General features: G+C 40.9%; 1 protein-coding gene across 1 annotated transcript; it reads right to left on the bottom strand.

The window, feature by feature from the left end:
* Positions 1–174: 174 nt before the first annotated feature.
* Positions 175–24,344, bottom strand: ST13 (ST13 Hsp70 interacting protein). Its single transcript, XM_052789400.1, has 12 exons — positions 24,142–24,344; positions 19,188–19,245; positions 17,874–17,943; positions 17,694–17,764; positions 17,085–17,151; positions 16,430–16,514; positions 14,306–14,416; positions 12,856–12,958; positions 9,396–9,512; positions 8,658–8,721; positions 6,331–6,431; positions 175–2,032 (listed from the first exon to the last, which is right to left on the bottom strand). The coding sequence occupies exons 1-12, from the start codon at positions 24,249–24,251 to the stop codon at positions 1,904–1,906; spliced, it is 1,086 nt and encodes a 361-aa protein (XP_052645360.1). The 5' UTR covers positions 24,252–24,344; the 3' UTR covers positions 175–1,903.
* Positions 24,345–24,650: the final 306 nt, after the last annotated feature.

Consider the following 24,650-nt stretch of genomic DNA (forward strand, 5'->3'; position numbering starts at 1 on the left):
CAGGCACACAGTAACACTCAATCATAACTTGAGTTCATTTAGTCATGAAGACAAGCCCTTAAGCATTTAGTTCCAATTTAAACCAGAAGTCATATATACAGTTTAATTAAAGCACTTCCACATTTAATTTAAGCAAAATAGGTTTCATCAGAAAGTTACACAAACCCAAAAAGCTTTATTTTTCAAAACCATACTTTATTTTTAAAGGCTAAGAGAAGTATTCAGAACTATATTTCTTAAGCAAAAAGATTCACATTTCATTCTGCAGGGTCATTAGTATGAGAAAAAGCATTTGGGGATTTATTTTTTGCAACTGTTGTTGAGTTCCTACACCAATCCAGATTTATTTAACAATGGTAACATCAGTTATGGCTTAAGATACTGGATTACAAAACAGTAACACAAACGTTGAGACTCAAGTGGTAGCTATGGTCATTCTTCCACAGAAAGATAATGTTTTAGCTAAGACAAACAGAAGCAACAACTGTCTTTATTGGTAGACAAATCAACTGAACATCATCAGCACAGACACTGCTTCAAGGATACCCACGCTCTTAATCTGCAAATGTTAGAAGAATGTTCTGTCTGTTCCAATTACTTCACCTTTTCCTCCATATCACAAGCCTCAAAAACATGGAAGTATGAAACCGTGACAACACCTTCTTGGTTGGGGGGGGGGGGGGGGGGTGGTGGTGTTTTGTTTTTTTTTTTGTTTTGTTTTGTTTTTTTTAAAGAAAAGGATAGAAGAAAAGATGGAAGACTACAGTATGTGGTGAAGGAAGAATCATCACCTCTAAAGCAACAGCAGGACTTTGGCCAAGAAATTTTAATCAGTAAGCAGGTAAGGACTCAAACTGACACAGAACCCAGAGCTGCAATTTCATTGGGTGTTCTCCCCTTCACTGATTTATAACTCTGCATTTACATGTTCTGGATGGCTTGCATTCAGTGGGACAGAGGTAGTGATGGGAACAAGATTCCTTCTCTAAAGATTCCAAATAAATGAAACCTGGTAAGCATGGCCCCAAGGAAGGGCAAGTGCAACCAGTGGAGGACCTGCCAACTGGGAAAGGACAAGAGCACAAGCACAGACAATAAGCTGCTCTCCCATACCCAGACTGATAAACAAAATGCTACGTAAAGGTGCTGGACAAGAATTGAGCAAGTAACAAAACCTCTGTGGCCTCTGCAATACGTACTTCATGCCAGGTTGTGCAAAGGATAGGACCGTACCTTTGCTGCACAATTGTGGTGATCAAAACATTGCATTATTTGCAGTACTGCCAGAAGTTCCAGTGTGTAACTAGCTAGCATGGTTATACTGATAATTTTAATAGCTATATAAAGTCAGTGACCCATTTAAAAAAAAAAAAAAAAAAACCACCAAAACAAAACCTGGTATTTGCAGACAATTGCTTTATCCAGTTAATTCTTCAGACTTGTCCCATCTTTGCTATTCGTGACTAGGCCAACTTTTCTGTCCTAAGGGGATTAAGACCGACTTCAACTGTTAAAGTTCCTTCCTCTTTGCTCACTGAGAGTAATTAAAAAAAAAAAAAAATCAAAACAACACAACAGCAGGTTTTTATCTTACACTCCTGGAATATTATAATTTCTTACTAGAGTGTTCATTCAAAGGAAACTGCCTGCAACACTTATAATAAAAAGGTTGCAACTCTTGGACTAGGAGGGATGGTTGAAACTAGGTCGTCTGAATATAATTTGAGTGCTATAAACCAATCATTGAATAAAGTCAACACTTGGGGCTAGAGAGCAGCTCTCCTTACAACACCCCATTTCTCTTCTTAAGAGGATCAGAGGTACAATGGTTTGTTTTATTGCAACACTGGTTAGCCAAATCCAATCCTTCCCATTCAGATATGATTTTTAAGAACCAAGGATTTTATGGTTTACTGCCAAATTTGGCAGACAATTTACTGATGAGATTCATGACCTTGGGATTGTTCTGGTACTTGGACATATTTGCTGGGTTCTGGGCAACGTCTTGGAACGCAACCATAACTTCTGGATCCTGCAGGACAAAGAGCAAAAATTTAGGGCATTTATACAAGAAGTCTACAAATGTTAGTGGTTATTTGGTTCCAACACGAATCTAGTCTTGCTCAGCTTTTAACATGGCAAAACTAGATTAGAGTTTTGGGTGAGAGGCATCTAAAGAGAACCAAATGATATAGTACATGTTGTTAAAACTGCATCAGTAAACACCAGAGTCATTACTGACCTTGTGACAGTAATAACTCAATGTGTGAGAAGGGGGATAAGGTAAGAGTTCACAGGAACCAAACACAGCCACACCTACTGGATTATTTGTATTCAGGCATCTTCAAATGCATTTTGAAGGAGGCAGGAGCTGTGTGTGGCATGCCTGATAGGATAACCCTCCGAGCAACAGCTGCTGCTCATCACTTTCAACCCTTTTCCTTCTAGCAGCAGAAACTTTAATCTGCTGAACTGTGAGCAGATGATGTGGCAATGTTTGGTTTTTAAAAATGCATCTAATTCTCAGTTGTTCCCCACCTCCTCTGAGAAATCACGCTTGGAAGAGAACCTTGTTATCTCTCATCACACTACTGTGTTGCAGTTGATAAATACACTCATATACACAATGAAGTCAGTGGTCAAAAAAATAACTTCATCTTCTCTACTTAGTATGAGAACCATTAGTACTTCTTTTTTTTTTTTTCTATACTTCTAGTATACCTTTGGCCTCCATTGAACTAGAACTGGTTTTACTCATTTTACATGTGTATGTTTTGAACAGTGCCCTTTAAGAATTAATCTGTATAGACCAATTTCACATCTCAGCCTGGAAAAATGTTTCTATTATAACTTCTGCAAAGATTCAAAAGCCTTCTTTAATTCAGCTGAAGTGCAAGCAGTTTATTACATCCAAACCAAATCATCTGCATTATCTGTAATTTCATCTGCTGTTCTTCCTAGCACATTTAAGTAGTTTCACTGAAAGATACAATCTTCCCTAGACTTCTAGCCCATTGCTACCACAGCTGTATTCTCTGGAAACCATCAAAAACCAGCTGGTGTCCTCAGAGCTGCCTATGCTACACCACCACCATCCTGTATCTATTCTAGTATCAGACAGACAAAAGCTGTTTAACAAGTCTGATCCAAAATTGCATTTGGTAGGTGTGGACTCCACTGAAATCACCCACATGGTTGAGTCACATTTTATACATGTTGGGAACCACAAGTCAAATCTTATCTTTTGTTAGAAGGATTTACAAGTGTTTCATCTCCCTCACAAAAGGGAATCTGCAAAGTCTAAGAAAAATAGGATGCTGAAGTTCAGAAAACAGACACTAGATATATTTTCTCCACTTTACAGGATTCCTATGCAAAGAAAAAAAGCAGACTTTCACAACCTCAAACTCCTTGTATTTTTTATTTCAAAATAGGGCATATAACTATAAAGATTGTGTCATGTTATTAAAGCTATGTTTTCACCTGTATATGAATCCGGAACAAAAAGCTGAGTTAAGCTGAGTCACTGGTTTGTGTCAAAGCACACCTAAATGAATGTTAAATATCCAATTTTATGCTATGTGTTTTATGGTCCTATAAATTCACAGCAAGTAAAATATTCTGTACTTGTGCAACTCCCTGGAAGCCCTCAACCTTAGACTGTGTTTATAAAAATGTTTAACACATCCAAGGTTTCACATTGATGAGCAATATTATCAGAATAAAGTTTAAGACTGAGGATATCAACATTTCCATAGGGAAATATTTAGTACATAAGGCAGAATGGGAACCATTGTATAAATGGCATTAGTGAAACATTCAGTTTTGTAATGCTCTAGTCTTTAGTTGCAGGAGGTTGAAAAATACTTTGAAGGAAAAAAGAATAGTGGTAACTTTTTCCAACTTCCACATTTTGGTGGAAGTCTGGGTCTAACATATGACTAGATGTCAAATAAGGAATCCATACATTTGTCTTGCACATCGCTCCTTTTGAAAAGGACTTGTATTTGACCCATGACAGCTCTCCAAAACACAAACATCACCTTGTGTCCAGAGAAAGCAGTTGCACATGCAAGACAGGAAGTACCACAGTACCCTCCAGACAACCAAAACAGTAAAATAAGAGAAACACACACACAAAAATTTCAGCCAATTCCTCTGGAGACTAGAAAGCTCAGGGGCAAATGAGCTAAAACAACATGCATTAGAAGTCATTGCAAAATGTCACAACTGCTACCGTTAAGAAGCCAAGAAAAGAAATGCAACAGAAGTTTTGCCACTCTGGAGTCTTTTTTATGTAAAAGACTAGTTATCAGCCACAATTCAAAAAAAAAAAAAAAAAAAAAAAAGGAAATATCCTGAAGACAATATATCTTCAGGTAACAGAACCTGAAATCTTCATCAAGAAACAAGTTTTTATACTAGTTTGCAAAGATTCTTATCTTTATGCCAATGATGAGCAATGACTTCTATAAAGATGTCCATAGGCAGCTGTATCTGGTTCTTTGGTTGCTTCTACAGATGACAAGCTGAAGTTGACAGCATAACTGGTTTTATCTAGCTCATGTTCAGGCACACACACACTTGTAAGGTTTACTGAGATGTTAAACAGACTCAGGCATATTTCAATGTTAGCTCATGGAGAACAGTCTCAAAGATGAGATGATAGTCACTAAGTCTAAAGAGACTGAGAAGGAGGTCTTTACTCTCAGAATACTCCAGTTTCAGGAAGAACTCCTCACTATGAAAAGCTTCTACATCCTGACAGTCAAAATAGTATCTTAAGATTAGCAATTTGGGAGAGACTTGTGTGATGCAGTATCTTCAGACTTTTTCCTAATACCTCAGATAACCTGTGTAAGAGCTGCCAGCTACCATTATCCACCAACATACTCCATAGCTGCACTGAGCAGAAGCCAAGCAGTAGGAACTACTGTCTTTTAAGACTAGAGCTTAAACTGCCAATTCAGAGAGGACCAGACCATAGTCAGCTGGACATTTTAAGAAAAGGCAGCAGTGCAGACATAGGTAAAACACTGAATAAATCATATCTAGATGTACGGTTTGTACAAAGAGGTCAGCAAGAGACTCAAAGCTTTGCTGACAGGTTCTACGTGTTAAAGCCTGCCTGCATTATCAGAAAAAACTGCCAACACACATCCTTGCAACAGAGTCCTACAGTATGTTGGGGTATATATAATCAGCATGCTGTAGAGTCTTCTCACAAGGCATGTGGCAAGCGCTTAATATTCAGCTGAACCTCAAAACTCTGTTTTTGGCAACTCCAATTTCAAACTCCTGTATTACAGCATAATTAGCCAGGTCATGAATACAATTACAAGTCATGGGCTTTTTTTGGATGACTTGCATGCAAATCAACATTGCTGACTCTGGCAGCCTAAGGAAAGGTGTGTTCCCAAACACCAGCAACCATTAAGGGAACCCTTGAACTTTTACATGGAAAGTGATGCCACCTTTGCAATTACAGGGCATACCAAATAAAGGTCCCTTGTGATGCTGTTATTGAGATGGGGACCATAGCTGTTCAATAAGGTGAGAACAACACGTAACTCTAGTTTAACCACAGCAATCCAGAAAGAGCAACAAGACACTTTTATACTTGATCATATTAGTATGCAAATAGTACTATATAGCTCAGATTTTTCCTAGCCCACCTGCCCATAAAACTGATGTTGTCAGATATGTTCTATTTAATCTGCTGGAATACTTTTCTTGTGTAAAAGTAGGCATGACATGGAGGAATTAATCAAGCCCACTGGGGAAGTAAGCTCTCTGAACATGAATTTAGAAAATGCCAGATGCAGAACTATTCTGATATTACTTTGTTTCTGGCAAAAACCAAACACTTAATCCCCTAAGAGAAAGGCAATTCTCATCTCAATATTATTGTAATAAATTGTGTTGCAACAATATTAACAATAATTTTTTGTTTGTGCATAATTATCTTGCCACAATGCGTGTGCATTCAAAAAAAGGAGCAAGTGAATCATACTGTGTGGAAAATAACAACTCAAGAGACTCAAGAGATGAATAACTCTAGATAGCACATAGTTTTGCCTATCATAAGCATGTATGGTTCTGGGGGGGAGGGTGCACATCTTTAATTAAGCTCCCATCACAGCCTGAAAAATAGCTAACATTGATTGCAGACAGTCTGGTGCCACACCCACAAGGAGAGAATTTCACAACAGAAATAAGCAAGCATCCCACTGCTATCCAGAAGGTCACATCTTTCTTCCTTCCCTTAGCTCACATGCACTGTTCTTCCCTCCTTCAGAACATTCAGCTTTGATTTTAACAAATACTCACCTGCATGGCTGCAAGAACTTCTGGATCACTGAGAATCTCGTTGAGACCCGGCATACCTGCCATTCCTGGCATACCTCCAGGCATAGCCCCAGGAAATCCACCTGAAAACCCAAAAAGAATGCATGATGAAAAACATTTATTCATCTATACAAGAGGCTGAGAGAGAGACCATGACATACTTCCTTTGCCACACCTCTAAAGCAACATCTTCCATAAGGCTACAGCTGGTTTGCTGAACAGAAAGCAGGGTCTTCACCTTCTCTTTCTGTGAAGGCCTACATCTTATTTCAACCATGTTTTTAACCCAATTCAATAGGAGGCTTGTCATGAGTTCTAGCACCTTGTACACAGATGCAGTTATTTTTCTGGTTAAAGCAGATAGGTCTCAAGCCCAGGAACATAAGGAGTCTGAATGCCTGGGGTGAACAATTCAGGGCAAAAGCAGATCAGTAGTAGTATGTCCCAGGCACATTCCACATTTGGCAAGAACTTTCGGTTTGCAGAAATTGTACCCCCCCCCCCCCCCAAAATCCCTGAAACGAAATGCTTGAGGTTCTGTTTCTGAATCCTTAATCAACAGCTACCCCAGCTGTGCTGAGCAGGGTAGATACGGTCTTCATTTGGTTCCCCTGACAAGCTGATCGGGCTAGAGCGTGCACACAGCCTACCTCGACTACATCTCGATCTTCCAAGAGCATTAGTACTTACTCTTGTTTCTTCCCCGTTTATTGCACCCAGAAATAACATTGAAAGCCTGATTTTTGTGGAACTGTTCAAGGACAGCTTTTCTAGAAGGTAAACTGCACTACCACCTTTGAGAAACTACTCTGTTCAACAATAGCTTGCAACCAGCACAGATTTCCCTAGTATTATTCAATACAAATTTTCAGCTTTAAAACTACTGTTCTTAAGCAGAATGGGTCCAAGGCACCCTGGGTAATTTAGAAAACATTTTTATACTAGTTTTGCAGCACATATTACTAAGCAAATACTGCACCTTTGTTTTCTCAGACCTAAATCCTTTCATTCCGTTATCCACCATTACTGATTTCTGTCTTCCCTGCCATCAATCCCTACCCAGCATCAATCCTCTTTTAAGAGAAAGAATCCCATCTCTCTTTCCACTAATACTCAAACAGTTCTGTAGACAAGTGTGATTGGCTCTAAGACAGACCCGCCACCAGCCAAGGCCAAGCCAATCAGTGATAGTGGTAGCACCTCTGTAATAACATATTTAAGAAGGAAAAAAAGTTGCAGGGCACACAGAAGTGGCAGCCAGAGAGAGGAGTGAGAACATGTAAGAGAAACAACCCTGCAGACACCAAGGTCAGTGCAGAAGGAGGGGAAGGAGGTGCCCCAGGCGCCAGAGCAGAGATTCCCCTGCAGCCCGTGGTGAAGACCATGGTGAGGCAGGCTGTCGCCCTGCAGCCCAGGGAGGTCCACAGTGGAACAGATCTCCACCTGCAGCCCAGGGAGGACCCCACGACAGAGCAGGTGGGTGCCCGAAGGAGGCTGTGACCCTGTGGGAAGCCTGCACTGGCACAGGCTCCTGGCAGGACCTGCGGACCTGTGGAGAGAGGAGCCCACACTGGACCAGGTTTGCTGGCAGGACTTGTGACCCCGGGGGTGACCCATGCTGGAGCAGCATGCTCCTGAAGGACTACACGCTGTGGAAGGGACCCATGCTGGGGCAGTTCATGAAGAACTGCAGCCTGTGGGAAGGACCCACGTTGGAGAAGCTTGTGTAGGACTGTCTCTCGTGGGAGAGACCCCACGCTGGAGCAGGGGATGAGTGTGATGAGTCCTCCCCCTGAGGAGGATGAAGTGGCAGAGACAACGTGTGATGAACTGACCATAACCCCTGCTCCCCTGCGCTGCTGAGGTGCGGTAGGTAGAGAATCTGGGAGTGAAGCTGTGCCCGGGAAGAAGGGAGGGGCGGAGGGAAGGTGTTTTGAGATTTGGTTTTATTTCTCATTACCCTACTCTGGTTGATTGGCAATAAATTACATTAATTTTCCCCAAGTCAAGTCTGTTTTGCCCATGACGGTAATTGGCTGAGTGATCTCTCCCTGTCTTTATCTCAAGCCACGAGCCCTTTGTTATATTTTCTCTCCCGTCCAGCTGAGGGGTGGGGGGGTAGTGATAGAACGGCTTTGGTGGGCACCTGGCATCCAGCCAGGGTCAACCCACCACAACAAGTTCTAAACTTCCTAAAATATTTTTCTCTCTGTCCTGAGAACAAATGCTATAAAAACTATGGTTGTAATATTCCACATGGAAACAACAGCCACCTCTACCACAGGTATTGGTGCTTAAAAATAAAATACCTGGGAAGCCACCTGGGAAACCACCGAACTGCGCTCCTCCTGCCTGTCGTCTTGCTTCTTCCTCCTGCAGATGAAAGCACATCATTCCACACAAAGCAATGGAACTGCAGCCTGTTTTCTACTGCTCAACTAGTTTTAGGAGAAAAAAAAAAAAAAAATAGCTGAGACTGTTTCAGGCAGGTAGGCTTTCGCAACAAACAAAGCACTTCACTACTTACAAAACCACTGACAAGAAATAGCAGTGGCTACTCTTACTTTAGTATGTTTTTACTGAATATGAACTCTATGATTTGTTTTAGCTCCTCAACTTACATTTTTAGAACCAACTCCCACGCCCAACATATTAAAATATATCAGTAAAGCATGAAGAAAAAGCAAGCAAACTGTGTCAGGAAGCGAGGAAGAGAAGCAAAGTATTATCCTGAATTTAAAGCCTCCCACTTCGGGAGCTGTAAGTGAAAACTATTCTGGTACAGTCATACAATAACTGACTTCTTGAAATACAGGATTAGTAGAGATTCCGGAGCCTGTTTTTGTCATAAGCAATAAAAGCAGATGCAGTACAATGCCCTCTTCTTCGGATTTCATTATTGGTCAAGTAACCAAGACAGAAATCAACTCTCTAAAATTTTATTCTAAGACTTAAAACAAAAGTAATTCTTCTCTGCAATTCATTTTAACCAAAATAACTACGACACTCTTCAAATTATTAAGAAATATTAAAGCCTAAATATTCACCCTTTGCGCTCTCTCATGCTCCTCCCGTGCCTTCTTCACTCTTTCCATTCTTTCCTTGATTTCCTTTTCTTCACGCTTCCGCTCATATTTTCGGCGGTGCTCTGCAATTTTTTGAGCCTGTTACAATAGAACACCAAGATTTTATATACATTTCTAGCATATCACACAATGTATTTCAATACAAAATACATGTAAGCATAACCATCTGCTTTTACCACTTCTTAAAAACAAGATCTGACTTCAATTCCTAAAAGCCCCTTTGTTTTAGGAGCCATTTACTCCTTCCCCTCTATGACAATCAGTTATTCATGTCTACTCAGCCCTAACTGGATTCACCAGAACATGCACTCTAGTATACTTTTTTGCTATAGAGCTCTGGGACTTCACCATAGTTAGAACTTAAATATGTTATCATTCCATATCCCTATGTGCTTTTATGCTGAAATATTAATTCCTCCAGGGCTAAAACCAGCAACTGCCCCAGAAAAGGGAATTTCCACTGGCACAACCAGGGGGAATTACAATTCCCCTTGCACACACACACACTTTTTGGATAGTGTTACTGCTGTTCCAGATGCCTTTGCATCTGGACATAAGCAGACCAAAGAATTCCTGAACCAAACCAAGACAGGGCTGGTGGGCAGAAAGTTTGCTTCCTATATGAGCTGCTTCTCAAGTCTATCAAATCTGCAGCCCCAACAGAAGAGAGTAGCTAGCAATGAACTCCCCCAAGGCTCCTCACTCGGTGTTCTGTTGTTACAATGAGCACTAACTGTAGCACCGCTTTCCTGAAACCAGAACGTACCCTTATATAGCATTGCAAAAAACGGTTCATGATTTCACAAATTGTGTATGACGGTTACGCTGTAACACTCCTGTAACTAAAAAACATAGCAAAATCAAGGTTCAAGAACAGAGATACTAACTACTACTACAAGGGATACTCTTCTATTCTTTCAGAATACTCTTTAAATGAAGAAATTATTTTATAAGTAGTGAAGTTTCAATACAACTTATTTTAGCTAGGAGATAGTCATTCCATTCCACATTATTCTTGAAGTACATCTGCCAGAGAAAGCACACTGCAGGCAGCAAGACTGACTGATATTGAATGCAGTACACATTATCAGAACCTTATGTTACAGCCATTCAATAGTTCATTAAGAGAGGGCTAAGTGTTTTGGTTTGTTTTCTTTTTTTAATGAAACATAAAGAGTTTTCAAAGTTTTGATTTTCATTGTTTCTAAGTATTTCTCAAAATGAACTAAGCATTTTTAGAATTTGACTCAGACTTCCAGCTGAAAGCGCTACAAACTAAAAAGTGCTAGGAAAGCTGAAAGTGAATAAATTAGGTGAACGTATCATCTTCACTCATTAAAAATAAAAAAATCACCCATTAAAAGATCATATGTTTTTCCTTGAGCTACATACACAAATTCCCATACAGTTGGCAACTACACATCAATATAGCACAAACATACTCTGCTATTTCTGTGCATGGGCAGATTAACTGGGAAATAAAAAGCTCCCCTTCAGCCAAGCATTAAGTATACCTCTCACAAAAAACGTTGAGACCTAAGACCTAATTACATTTACCATGGATCAATAGTCTCCAATACAGAAGACTAATAGGTTGCAAGATGGTTTCCATTGTTGTTTTGCTGGAGACAGCAAAGACATGGTAAGAAAACTGAAAGCTGAAGCTATTAGACACAGGAATGTTTATGCATGTGGTGGGTGAAGTTTGGCTGGCTCCCAGATGCTCACAAAGCCACTCTCTCACTCCCCCTCCTCAACAGGAGACAAAATAAGATGGACATGCTCTGGTTTGAGCTGAAGACAGCGAGATCACTCATCCACTACCATCTTGGACAATACAGTCTCAACATGGGGAAGATTAATTTAATTTATTGCCAACTAAAAAATAGAGTAGGATGATGAGAAACAAAGACAAAACTAAAACCACCTTCTTCCCAAACCTCAACTTTGCTCCTTTGTTCCCCACTCTTCCACCTCCGCCCCCCACCCCAAACAGCACAGGGGGATGGGGGCTGTGGTCAGCTCATAACGCTGCACCTCTGCCACTCCTTCCTCATCACACTTTTTTCCTGCTCCAGTGTGGGGTCCCCCCCACAGGATAAAGTCCTTCACAAGCTGCTCCAATGTGGGTCTCTCCCACAGCCTGCAGTTCTTTAAGAACTGCTCCAGCGTGGGTCCTCCCCATAGGGTATGGTCCTTATGAAACAGACTGTTCCAGCATGGGCCCCCATGGACTGCAGCTCCTGCCAGAAAACCAGCTTCTGCATGGGCTCCTCTCCTCTCCACAGGCCACAGTTTGTGCCAGGAGCCTGCTCCAGTGTCAACTCTCCATGGGCTGCAGCTTCCTTCAGTGCACATCCACTTGCTCTGGCACGGGGTCCTCTACAGGCTGCAGGTGGGTATCTGCTCCACTGTGGACCTCCATGGGCTCAAGGGGGACAACCTCCTTAACCATGGTCTTCTCCAGGGACTGCAGAGGAATCTCTGCTCCCGTGCCTGCCACACCTCCTCCCCTTTCTTCTTCACTGATCTTGGTATCTGCAGGGTTGCTTCTCTTGTATTTTTTGTCTTTACTCCCCCCTCTCACAGCTGCTGTGCTGCATTTTTTAACCTTTCTTAAATATGTTATCACAGAAGCACCACCGACATCACTGATGGCTCAGCTTTGGCCAGCAGTGGGTCTGTTTTGGAGCCACCTGGAACTGACTGTCTGACACAGGGGCAGCCCCATGTCTCTTCTTACAAGAGGCCAGCCCTGAAGTCTCCACCTCCCCCCAGCCTTGCCATGCAAACCCAATACAATGCAACTGCTGCAAGCTGTGGTCTGTCAACCACTTCAAAGGAATATGCAAAACAGATGAAAAAAAGTCTGCTATCAACAGTCTTACATTTGTTATACAAAAGTTCTTCCTTAGAAGAACGCTAGGGTCAACCGCTTGAGAAAAGCTGAAAACCAGTCTTACAGAGATTACGCTGCCCTCATGGGGTAGACTAATGAAAGTACAAATCACAGAAAAGAATGTTTCCTTTGTAAAATGTGTTTAGGATGAAGCTTTGATCAATTCAGAAACGTCTTATTCAAAAATCCATTATCAGCATTCTCTTGCTCTTCTGAATGTTTTTAGTCTAGATTCTAAAATGCCTGGCAAACTTCAACTGCTTCAGATTCTGCTGTTAAGATTTTTAAAAAGGAACCTACTATTTCATACTTCGGTTACATGCCCAGCCCCAGAGACTCAATTTCTCTACACACAGCCATAAACAGCTATGATTGAAGACAGAAGTATTTATAAACTCAGTTTGAAGTGTCAGATGACACATGAACACATTCCCACAAGACAATACATATTGGAAGAATTTGAAGGCAGCAATGTCACTTGAACAAATAGAGGAGTGACCACTATTATGACTCCCCACTTACTCTTGGTTGCACCTCCTTCAGCATGGCGCTAGCATCTTCATCATAATCCAGTTTACAAGCTAATGCAAGATCATGAGCAGCCTCCTCCCAGTGACCCAGAAGTCTGGAATTCAGAAGACACCAACATTCAGAAGGAAAAAAACAAACTGAACTCTTACAATTCTTCAACATATTTACAGCCATGCAGCATTCAGTATTTTTACCTGCAGCTATACGGACTTACAGAAGTTTGAATTTAATAATCGTGATGTTTTCTGTAACCTGCACCCTATGATGCCCTAATTAGGATACTTGCTTGCTTTATACCCTCACAATAACTTTCACTTGAAGTAACAATGAGGGGAAAAAAAGACCCTCAATCAACTAGTGTCATTGTTTGCTATAAACAAGGAGGGTCTAACAGGGAGAAGGTACCCTACCTAAACACGTGAGGCACACTAAAATACTCTGCACCACTAGGCACATGTTCAGTGTAAAACTACACATTCAGTGTCCTGTACATGTCTACACCACTACTACCTCAAGCTTAAGTGGACTCTCTTTACTCAGCACTCAAACATCCTAGCTAACTGGATGCACCATGTCTTAGCTGAAGAGGTCATACAAGCTACTGCATGCACTTCTTCACTACTCATTTATACAAACTCTTGAAAAATTTAAGAAAATGGCGGTATTCCTAAATGGTCAAAGCAATTCTGCTTACCAACAGCTGTTAATCCAAACTATGCTCCAGTCTTCTCACTCTTAGGTTCCATGACGTTTATTAAAACTGTAGAAATTAACAAACTACTCTCTGAACACTGTTTAAGATGCCTTTTTTTCTTTTATACAGACCATAAGAGGTGCCACTTTATTTTGGGGGAGCTAATTTATTGTCATTTAAAAACCCAAACAGTTGAAGTTTAGTTGGGGGGGGATGCACACTGGCCTAATGCCATTTTAAATAATTATGCTGTTTGCTTAATACCACTCTTCAGTTGCAACAAATGGTTCCCTTAATAACTAGGCAGTTTAATTTACTATGTAAGAGAGCTCTAGGATTTAATGGAATAGGGGCAGCAGAAAAATGTTTTAAGAATTATAGGTTAGTAAATAAAAACTAAACCAAGTGAAAACAAAAGACGTCCAGACAACTAAAACCAAGTCCTAGAACTTTTAGCAAATGATTAGAAAATGATACGCAGAACAGCAGTAAGCCATTAGAAGATATGTTTAAAAAGAGAAGAAAAGACAGTGCCAGAAGGACTACTCAAACTGCCATCAATAAATCACCATCATCCTCTCTTTCCTGTAAGCCATACACTCAGCACAATGGTTTCTTGGCTCATGGCTACTGCTCTCAGGTACAAGACAGACAGTTCAGAGACACAGAGAAGGAGAGCATGCATAAACAAAACTGTTCCGCCCCAAGTAAGTAAAGACAATATCAAGTACAGGTGCAGTTCATTACCTATGCGCTTTCCCCCTCCATTTATAGGTCTGTGCCGAGTCAGGATTAATCTTGATGGCTCTGTCACAATCTCTAATGGCAGCATTTGGCTTCTGTAGTTTCACAAAAACACTGTGGGAACAAGAACATTTATTGTACATATTGAAATACCAAGTTACTAACTTAAGCTGGAAATAATTCTGGATGACTAACAGGCAAGCTAGTGAGATAATACATTGAAATAGCTGAGTTCAAAAAGATTTCGTAGTGATAATGAAGTCACTGAAATTTAGTTCCACCCCCACCATTGTAGGTGAATCAGCAAAAGCATTCATCATTCAGACTCAAGCCTTGCCAGCAAGAATAACTTCAGTGTACAAGGAAAGGATGCATAAATGCAAAGGACAGTTCAGTTCCATGGTGTTTGGAGTCTACAGCCAACAGCAACTGGCAATTTCAACAAAACAATAATACTATGCATGCCATATTACACAGTCTTTAAAACAGTAAGACAAAGAAAGCACAAGTTATCATGCAAGCTACAAGGATCACAGCTAGAATCATCAGGAACTACAAAAGCAGATAGGAGATGAGTCATCAAAATTGAAAGAGGCAAAACATAACACAAACCCAGAAAGCAGCCCCAATCCCTTCTCAGTTAAGTGAAATAACTGCAAATTTTACAACACACAAGCATATCAGATTAACTAGTAGAGCAGTACTTTAGGAGGTTCAGGCATTTCAAATTAAAAATCTCTGAAGGAAACACTAAAAAAACCATTCCTGAAATGACAACAGCACTTTATACTCAAGATACTCCAAGTCAGAATTTCTGTCCTTTTACATCTACTTGGAAACAATTTATCAGCAATTGGAGTGCCTGTAAGTAACTTCATCATTAAGCAAGCAAAGTCACACATTCTCTTCTAGAAACAGAGCTGGACAATGTGTCAGGAAACCATCTCAAAGCTGCACCTCACCAATGAGAGACATTCTGATGCTGCTGGCTGCCCAAAAACCCTAGTCTCCCAAACACACAAACACCCCAGAACCAAAACCGAAGTCCAGAGAAGTGGATTACACACAGCACTTGATCAGCACTGCTGTTACACTGCAGGTTTTACAATATCCTAATATATTGTTTGCTTATTTCTTCAGTAGACCAAATTGAGGTAACTTTTAAACTTCTCCTAACACTCTTATTTTTCATTGCTAATCCCAGTCCTGAGAAGATGTGGCAACAACAACAGTCTATTAAGGCACACAAGTGGTATTACATGCAAAAACTTTTTATATGGAAAGGAAAAAAAACCAGCAAGGCACGTACCAGCTAAGGTGTACTAGAATAGAACACTAGTTAATCACATGAAAGTCTATCAAAAGTTGAACTTTTAAATTATACCTTGCTATGGAAAAGATCCACTAAACTATCAAATCATCCAGGGTTAGTGGGGGTTTTTTGTGTAAAAGGAGGACAAAAAAAAAAAAATATCTGTGGGAACTTCTGCTTCTGCAACCCATATGTGCCCAGCCTTCCTCAAAAATTAGGAAGATAAATATGTTTGTGCATTATTAAGTTAGGGTTACCACACATCAGATCTGACAGTGTTCCCAATGCATCATCTGCAGTCTGGTAGATGTAATTAGCAGTCAGGTGGTTATTGAATGAGTTGAGAAATAGGTGTGTCTTGTTCAAACGTAGGACTGTTGAACAGAAAAAGATCTACTTCACAGTGAATGAATTCATTTAGCAGGTACAACAGGGAGACAGTTTACATGACCCACAATTAACTTTGCATCTAAACACGATGCAATTTCAATCATCATCTTAATCCCAGAATAAACTTCAGATTTTACAAGTGTTTGTTATCCAACATTTTCCTAACTCAACATACCAAAAGCTCTATTACCATAATGCATTTTGGAACATCACTCTGTTACTTACTCTATTATCAAGATTCTTTATACGGCTGCTTCAGCAAATCTGGTTAATCACATATAAGAGAAAATCCATGAAGTGTAATTTTCTCTTTCCCTCATGTGGTTTAAGTTTACATAGATCCTCAAGTTGCCATTGTATTTAGGTTCCTTAAGGAAAATAACAGAACAGGCAGAAACATAAATCACTAGCTTATAATGACTCACCTTGCCCTCTTGGCATACAAGATGGCCAAACAAGGATTCAGCTTGATAGCATCTGTGAACAAGTCGACAGCCTTCTGAAGTTCACCTAAATACGAGTACCAGTAAAGTTTCAATCATTACGCAATGAAATTACATCCAAATTGCCACACTTGCCTTACAGGGTGTTATGTCTCTAGGTACTTCTTAAATGGAATGTTATCAACAAAGCAAAATCAATTTCTTCCTCTTGCTATGTTAGTGAAGTATGAACTCCAAAATTAATGCTGGAGGGGAGGAGAGACTTCTCCCATTTAAATTTGTGCATTTAACTTTGTACGCAATCACATAGGAAGTCACCTCCTCATTACACAGCTTTTCACTGCATTAAGACAAACCACTAGAGACACTAATCATAATATGTAGGGAAGTACTATAATGATCAATTTGTAATTAAGATGCTGCAGTACCTCATTCCCGCCGGCCCTGCCCAGAACTACAGCTACATTGGGAAGACAGTACTTAAAGAAGCTTTCATGTTCTAGATAGTTTTGGGTATCCAGCAGGAAGTGGGTCTTCTCTTCCTTGAAAGCATTCAAAATGGTCCAAGATATTTATTTTTTTTTTAATAACGAGAACCAAACCTAATGTCCTTGAATATGTACTAAAAAAGTATCACCTTCACTTAGAGCATTTATTGCTTCAATCTTCTTCTCATTAGCTTGATCCATCATCTCTTCAGTTACCTAAGAAAATAAAGAAAATTAAAAACGCACACAAAACCCAAAAGCTGTAGAGTCCAAGCCAGAATTACCATGCTGAGACAGCACCAAAGAAGGGAGCTCCAGTTTTCTGATTCTAGAATCTTGGTTTTAGTTTGCATTGAAATCATAGTTCAAAAAAAACCCCAAAAACAAAAAAACACAACCAACTTTGCTTTCAGCTTGGAGACATTAGCCATCATTATTTTTAGCTAGAAAATGCTCAAAAGCTAAGTTGAATAATGGCAGATTTCTACATATCTAGTTTTCATGGGCATTTTGATAAATTTTTTTGGTATTTTCTGAACTGATTTTCCTCACTGAACTTTCTGACAGACTCTAACCTCGAATAAGAAAAGACTATGGTTTTAAGCCAGTAAGTTTTCTATTCAGGAGAAAGAGCCAAAGCAAAAGCTGGCTACTTAGCTAATATAATACTCATCCCCCCTCAGCTGCTATACTTGTCTAAACTCAGAACTTCTCCCTATCTTTCCTACTGCCACAGACATTGAAAACACCATGTTTACCTCCACATTTTCATCCCCCATCTCTTGAGGGTCATCATTGTCTGGTTCAATCACTCCCTCATTGTCAATTTCTGGGGGAAAAACAAAAAGCAAGATTAAGCTACATCTACAAACATAGAGAGGATTTCCAGAATCATGTTCAAATTGGTGAAATGGGATAAAGTCATCTATTTTCCACACCTAAGTCACTCTCTTCACTTTCTGGTTCAGGTGATTTAACTGGCTCCTCTGGCTGTTCCTCTGCTTTGCCCTGAAAGAGAAATGTATTTGTAAACACACATTATTTCTGACTGATATTCTATTCCCACTCTAATAAACAACAATTCATCAGAAAATCCAAAATTAATCGCCAAAGCATCAGATTGCTCTACAGCTAAACTTTTATTTTTAAGATAGAAACCTTCTTTTTCCTCCTCTCAGATTAAGTCTGTCGTGCCTGCAAATAATTCAGAGCCCAAATTCTGACCCATGAATGTCTATTATTGTCCTTCAAATTGTGTAATTTTATAATCAATCAATTCAGAACCAGTTTTGCCATGATTACTAACCAATCCTTCCAATCTTCCTTCCTTCCCTCACACATTCTCTGGATCAAAACTTCTCTCAATTTAAGACTATTAAGCTAAGGTCCTTTACCAGTGAACAATAAGCTGGTGTCAATGATTAAAATATTGTTTCCATTTGCCAAGGTCAGAGATTTTTGCCACTTATGCATACTTAGAATGCTTTTTCCAAATGTTTTCCTACCAGCTTCTAACTATATTACCAATTTCCTCTGAATCCTGTAACTTAGCACATCCTGCTTTAATCACAGACATAAGCTGCTTGTCTTCATACTCAGTGTCACAGACTATACTCACTACATACACACAATCTCTCCATACGGTTCTAACTAGCCAGTAATTCCAGCATCCGCTATCTTGTTAAATCAAAAAAAAAAAAAAGGAATTCTACTTTTTCCAAAAGAATTCCAAGCTTGGGAAAATCCTGCTATAAATATCTACAAGCCAAATTTATTATTTCCCTTAAAACAAATGAACAAGAGACAACAAAAATCTCTTCCACAATACTGCCTTAAAAAGTTGATAGTTCACCTGTTCATTACTTACCACGCTTGCTAATATTTCTTCTCATGCAAGGATTATAATTTAATCCACTATGACTACAGAAGAGGTGCATAAACAGAAAACGTGAACATAAAAAAAAAGAAATCAAGACTTTGTTCAGCATTTGCATTGCACAGAACATCAGGCATTCAGGATTAGGGAAATGGAGCATGATAACACTTGAAATAAACTAGGAAGCCATCTGTAACAAGTCATCTACAATGTGCAATGGGCAGGCTTCAGACTGAACTGTCACACTCACTCAACCTAGCATATTCACCCACCCTACTTGAGTGAAAATTGACAGCAATTTTTTCCCCTCCTCCTCCTCAGTAATTTTTGCAGAGTCCAAATGTTAGTTTTCAATGATAAATTCTTCATATCTCACCTTACTTGTCTCCTCTGTGGAGGTATTGGCTGGAGCAGGCGGTATTGTGCCTCCCATACTTTACAGCAAAATAGAGAAGAGAAAAAACAAAACAGTAAGATTATCAAAATAGTGACATGTATTTTACTGATTCAAATCCTGCTGATAATCTCAGCTTTTTGTTGTAACACAAAACATGATGATCCAATTCACTGTAAAAGTAGCAAATAAAAAGCACGCATCCACCATGCTTTTCTCAGTGTAACATAATGCACACACTGTGTCTGTTGGCTCTTTCACCTAGAATTCCACTGTGACTTGTACTCACGCACATCACGTATCACCCACACACCCTTTCTCACGAGGAAAAGCTGCCTCCTTGGCTCAAATGGATTTTCTCCTTAAAAATGTAACTTATGTTTTAAGTCAGAACTAAATATTATTTTTATAGGTGTTACTAAAATTAGAATTATTTTTGGAACAGAGGTCAAACAAGTTAAGAGAACCATAATGGCCTAAAATGCTTATGCAACTAAAAAATTGCTGCCTAGAAAAAATTTCATTTCTCTTATGTATTGCAATATTCATGCCTTTCCTTAGCTACAAGTTAAGGAGCATTCTCCATATAGACAGCATTCTTTCAAGATAGAATAAACTTCTATATTATATCAACTTTGGTTAGCAGCCAGAAATAGGCATAGACTAAATTCTCCAGCTGCTTCATATAATATCTAATCATACCTAATGGCAGGCTGCCACAAGGACTACCATTCCCATCTACTGATAGCTTTCAGTTGCTCTTGCCATATGCGCTCCAAAGGGAAAAAACCATTTCTATCAACTCAACAGGCTCGACCAACTCCTTGGGGCCCCATGCAACTGGTTAGACATGATACAGGGGAGAGAAGGAAGTGGGCAAACAGGAGTGGGCAGGAGGAACTGGAAGGGTGCAGGACCATCTGCTTTCAGGAATTACTGCAACATAAAACTATAACCTAGGGGTGAGATCCTACAGCTTCTAAAGTCAGGCTGCTGCAGTCCCCTTCTCCCCTTTTTCCTCCCTCCCGTCACCAGCACCATCTCACAGTCAGGCCCCAAACTGGCTGAACACAAACCTGGATGGGGTGGGACAGGATGGGGACAGGGATGAATTGGGGGAGAGAGGGTAGAAGAGGGAAGAGGAGGTGGCAGGACTGACAGCACAAGGCCCTAGAGCAAAAGGCAAGCAAAAAGCACTACACTGCCTCTAGTTTTCAAGGACAAAACTGTCGAGAAAAAATACCACAAGTTACAAAACCCAGCATCTTCTGAAGCTACTGCAAACATCTAGATGTGTCCCTGGAATGTTGACGTTGCTTAATCTAAGTTATACTGCAAAGACTAAACAACTGCAGTCTGATAAATTGTTGCAGAGCTAGGCAAAAAAACCACAGTACATGTAGTAGTAACTGTTCCTCCCAAAAATTTTACTCTTGTAGGCTGACAACGGGGCACATAACTCTACCAGTCTGCAAATATCGAAGAGTTTTCTCTAGGACTATAGGGACTGTCTAGGGAAGCCTTGGAACTTTTCTTCTGCACAAAGGAAACTACAAATTCCAAAGCATTTTAGTAGTGCTAATAGCTAATATCCAGAGTAACACAATGCTCACAAGTTAAGATCCATCTAATGCTTGTTGACAGCACTTTTTTTTTTTTTTTTTTTTTTTTAAATAAGACTCTTTCAAAACCTGGCTTACTGGAAAAAGACTGAGAACCCTCTAACTCAAAAAGGTTAGTAACATTCCCACCTTCCAATTATGTATTTAAGAACAGTTCACACACACACACACAAAAAAATGCAGGAATCAAATTCTTGAGCAATTCTAAATTATCAGCCTCAAGATCAGCTGGTTTTAAGTCTGACACATTGAATCACCTCAAGGCTGAAACAGCTTGGTCAGTTTCCTCCGCCCTCTTCACATCCCTCCGAAAAACCATCCAAGCTTAGAACAGTTTATGAGATATGTTTAACTGATATATATGCATGTTTTACAATATGCTATTGCATGAACTGCCAAGGCTAAACAGTTTCACTCCTAGTCCTTCATAATGTTTGTACGGTTATCCTCTTAGTTATCCTCCAGTTAACCTCTATTTAAACCAGAGTTACAATCCCAGAACAATTCAAAAGCAAGTTACGCTAAAACCCCTTAAACCAGTTATCTGATTACTATTAAATGCACAGCAAGGATACGTGCAAAGTTTGCAACGTATTTAACCTCAGTGGTATATAGATACACAAGACTTGTAGGAAAAGGCAGGTACTGAGCTGTATAAATAGCGCATATACACACAAAAAGAGATTTTAAATTAAACCTTTGCGCTAAAATGGAGTTGTGCAATTCCAGTAAAAACTCCTGGGAGCTGTCAGGACTCCATTGCAACAATGACTCCATACTTCCACTCATCACAGTGATGAGAAGTGCTGCTTTTATGACTTGTTGAAAGAACTGCTATTTTTCTGCATCCACTTTCATCACTGACAGCAAAATTATCTTCAGAGAGAAACTGGATTACCACAAATTCAAAAGGGTCAAAATCTATTTGAGCACAACAACAACAAAAAAAAAGGGCAAAAAGCCCTGCTCATCAATTAGGGATTCTGTGCTTTACTTTTAAGGACTGCTGTTGTTTCTTTGCTCAGTTGCAGGTTTTTGAAACACATTCCCTTTAATGATGCATTTCATAACAATTCAAGTCAAAATATTTGTATTTTTATGCAATTATGAAAAAGCAGGGAAGACTAAAAGGGATGTTAAAACACTTTCCAAACATAATCATACAGTAGCATACACTTTCTATACAGAGAGCATCTATATAGAAATTAAATACAACAGCTAGACAGAATAAAGGTGCATGAAAACAGATGAGACTTAAGGTTTGTGATGCAATATTAACAGCTAGTCAGAAATAAAGCATCCCATTCTGGCTTTATGAGCGGTTAGCATCATTTAAGTTAGAATCATTAGCTTTAAGGGGAGGAAAAAAAAATATCAAATCAATCATCAGAATTTTAGTTGAAAAATTTAATGATGGATTTCAATATCATTTAGTCATTATTCTGTAATCACTCACAACATTACCTTGGTGACTAAACCTATGTCTTTTGGATTAATACAGGTAACGCCTGACAAGACATATAAGACTCATCTAGTTTATTTCCACCTGAAGCCAGGCCATGCTAAGTTTCAAGTAGTTTCCAAAGAGTGAGAAGACCCTATAAATGCACTTAATAGTCCTACCGCAAACAGCACTATTATGGAAGGGCAGAGGGGAACCCACCAGACTTCTAGACAGTTTGACACGAAAAGTAAATACTACTCCAAATATCCAAGTGTATAACTTACCCAAATATTTAGCTCAAATATGTGAGGAAAACCAGAAAACTTAGAAAGCTGTAAGAAGTTCTACTCTGAAATACTTCTTAACTTCTGAGATAAAGATATCCAGTGAAGATTTTACATGGAAAAAACATTCCACAGCTCAAAAGCTAATTATTATACTTACATACAAGCACCCTCCTATTAAACCAAATACAAACTCTAAAAATTAAACTGCAAGTTAGAGCCCTCCCCATTAACAGGGGGAAGGTTAGAAATCTAATGATTGCTTTGAAGCGAGTGTTCTTCCTCTCCCTCCCAAAATACTGTTCACACCTTCAGAGTGACGCAACAGAAGAATGGAAGTGACCTAGGGGGAGGCACTGAAGTCTTTTACACAGTAGCAAAAGGAACTACAGACCTGCAGTAGGATAAGATAGACAGGCATCTCCTCCCTAGGCATACCTGCAGCTACTATCAGTACTGCAAAACCAAGTGAAGTTAAACAGGAGTGGTTTTACAACCATGCTAATATTCAGATGCAGAAAAAAAAGTTTAAACACCACTGTAAAAAAACAAACAAACAAATAGATAGTTCATTGTAGCCATTTTCATTATATGAAATGCCAGTATTTAATTATATATATATATGCACACAAAGCCCCACTAGTTTTTCAACTAGTTGCAAGAACTATATAGCAGAAAGTACAATTGAAATACTTTAAGATTAAAATGTAAAACAAATTTTCTAAAACAAATCCCAGTTTGTCACTAAATAAAAACCTTTTAACTTCCCCTTTCATAAAAGGGTGTATCGGCAAGGACTTTCCTCACTTCTCAGTTCTGTGGAGTAGTGAGGCTTGCAGCTACAAAAGCCAAGCAGAGGTACCCTCGCCGAACACGGGGCTTCTGTGGGTGCTCTGCCAGCAGCAAAGCCCCTCAACCCTTCCGATCTGGTGTTGCCGGGCGCTCAGGGTAGAACCCCAGGATGTTTTTATATTGAGAAGCATCTGCTGTGACAGGCCACCCGTGCACAGAAGACGATGTGCATGCTCCTCCACAGCAGGCGCCCGAAGTGGGAGCGAGGTCTCAACTGCTTGGTACATCACTTTGGCCAGGAACCGTTCCGCCTGTCCAACCGTCAGCTGTTTTATGCCTTCGGGTACCAGGATGTAAATCAACGCCACTCACCTCCCCACAAACTCGGCTCCTTTTTGAGCCCGGCTAGCCAACTCCGCTGTATTAATGCGAGAATTAACTCGCTAAGTATTACTCTGGGGCTTTCCAACCTGGAAAGGTGAACCACCGAGATGGCCGGCGGGCAGGCTTTTGCCACGGGAATAGCCGGAGTTTAAAACAAAAACAACAAGTCTTTTTAACGCTCGAGTTGTAACTCCCCGCGGCGGGGAGGGGAGGGCGGGAAGGCGGCAGCGCACCGGAGCCGCTCCCCCGGCGAACGCCCGCCTAAACGGGACCGGCCTGGACCCGCACCGGCGACAGCCCACACCTCCCCTCCGCCCCTCAACCGGGCCTCACACTGATACCCCCCGCCCCTCCCCCCCCCCCCGCCTCCCCTCACGGCCACCTCAGCGGCGGCGCGGCCCGTGACCCACCTCTCCACCCACTCGCGGAGGAAAGCCAGCTCCTCGGTGTGCAGCAGACCCGGGTTCTGCTTGCAGAGCCTGACGAAGGCCCGCAGCTCGCTCAGCTTACGCGAGTCCATGGCAGAACGGCGGTGAGGCGGCAGCACCGGCCGAGGCTGCCTGGCTAACTCGCTCGCTTCCCGGCCCAACCGCCGCGCGGCGCCGTGGAAACTTCCAGCTCACCCCGCCCACCCCCGAGGCCCCGCCTCCACCCGCCGAGCCCCGCCCGCCCCCGCCGCCGCGCAGCGGCGGGAACGTTCTAGAAGCGGAGGTGGCCGCCGAGCGGCCGAGTCCCGCCAGGCGCGGCATCGCTCCCCGCCTCAGCGGCTCCCACTCACCGCCCTCCGCTGCCGGGGTCCCGCCGTGTCCCGCGTTCCTCCTTGCGTCTCCCCTACGGGCGAGACAGGCGGCCTCCGCGGGCGCCTAAGCCGGCGTGGCGCCGCTCATTGGCGGCGGGGAGTGGACGGGCGGCCGCGCTC

This window comes from Harpia harpyja, chromosome 6 (assembly GCF_026419915.1).
Source record: "Harpia harpyja isolate bHarHar1 chromosome 6, bHarHar1 primary haplotype, whole genome shotgun sequence".
NCBI lineage: Eukaryota > Metazoa > Chordata > Aves > Accipitriformes > Accipitridae > Harpia > Harpia harpyja.